We start from the raw sequence: 1,386 nt of genomic DNA, 5'->3' as shown, positions 1-1,386 counted from the left end.
GAAATCTTGCGCAGATCTACCTCCACTTCGCTCCGCTGGCGGACATAATGAAACCAAGAAAATATACTTGTGAAGTGGCAAATTCGCATTTCGACAAATTAAGGAATAATCGGTGAGCTCTCTAGATTTGAAAATTTTCAGTCAAATGTCGTAAGTGAGCATCCATAGAGTTGCTAAAAACATGTATATCATCAAAATATACTACGCAAGATTTACCCAAAGTGGTTTGAGTACCTCATTCATTAGCCACATGAATGTCGCCGGAGCATTGCACAATCCAAATGGCATCACTCGCCACTCATACAATCCCTGGCGTGTTTTAAAAGCAGTCTTCTATTTGTCACCGCGGCGAACTCTAATCTGGTGGTAACCACTTTTGAGGTCTAACTTAGAGAAGACTTCAGCGCCGGCGAGTTTATCAAGCAGTTCGTCGATTCGCGGAATGGGGAAACGGTATTTCACCGTAATCTTGTTGATTGCTTGACTGTCAATACACATTCTCTACTGACCATCCTTTTTGGGCACCAATAAGGCCTGGACTACGCACGGACTCAGGCTAGTTGGATGGGTTACTTGTCCAGGAGTTCATCAACGATCCCTTGTAGTATGGTGTGCTCCTTGGGGCTCATTTTATAGTGAGACAGATTTGGAAGCGTTGCTCAAGCAGTGAACTCAATTAGGTGTTGGACGTCTCACAGGGGCGAAAGTCCCTCAGGTAGTTCCGCAGGCGCAATGTCCTCAAATTGCTTCAGCAATGACCGAACTGTATCAGGTGTATCTACAACAAAGGAATTGGGATGTGTATCTGTCACTACTAAGGCCATAATGTCAATTTCAGTTTGGCCCGTGGCTAGCAGAGCACGTCCATCCACCAACTGAAAAACTGCATTTGTTTCTTTATTGTTCTGTTTGGGGTCATAACAGAATGTTAACAGCCTAATCTTCTTACCTTTCCAGTCGAAGGCATAAGTATTTTGCCTACAAGCATAAACAACCACAATGTCGTACTGCCATGGTCGGCCCAAAATAACATGGTCGATATCCATATCGTTTTCACACAAAACTTCGCACATGTACTGCTTCCCAATAGAGAACGTAATTCGACACATTTTCATCACCATGACTTCCGTTCCTTTCTTGATCCAACTGATCTTGTATGGATTGGGGTTCTTTTGTGTCTTCAGTTGTAAAGCTTGAGTAAGAGAGCGGGCAACTATATTTTCTGCACACCCATTGTCGATGAGGAGGTCGCATACCTTTCCTTCAATTGTGCAACGTGTGCGGAAGATATCATTTCTTTGGGACTTAACAGGTTGGTGAGGAGTTAGCAACAGCCTCTCCAAAACACAAATAACTATATCTCCTTCATCAGCGCCCAGTTCTTCA

At 43.7% G+C, this 1,386-nt stretch overlaps 1 protein-coding gene across 1 annotated transcript; it reads right to left on the bottom strand.

The window, feature by feature from the left end:
- Positions 1-692: 692 nt before the first annotated feature.
- On the bottom strand, positions 693-1,121 carry LOC110106623. Its single transcript, XM_020836572.1, has one exon. The coding sequence runs from the start codon at positions 1,119-1,121 to the stop codon at positions 693-695; it is 429 nt and encodes a 142-aa protein (XP_020692231.1).
- Positions 1,122-1,386: the final 265 nt, after the last annotated feature.

The sequence above is a fragment of the Dendrobium catenatum genome, unplaced genomic scaffold (assembly GCF_001605985.2).
Source record: "Dendrobium catenatum unplaced genomic scaffold, ASM160598v2 original_scaffold_161845, whole genome shotgun sequence".
NCBI lineage: Eukaryota > Viridiplantae > Streptophyta > Magnoliopsida > Asparagales > Orchidaceae > Dendrobium > Dendrobium catenatum.
The sequence above is the reverse complement of the archived record's forward strand: the minus strand, read 5'-3'. Positions and strand labels throughout refer to the sequence as shown.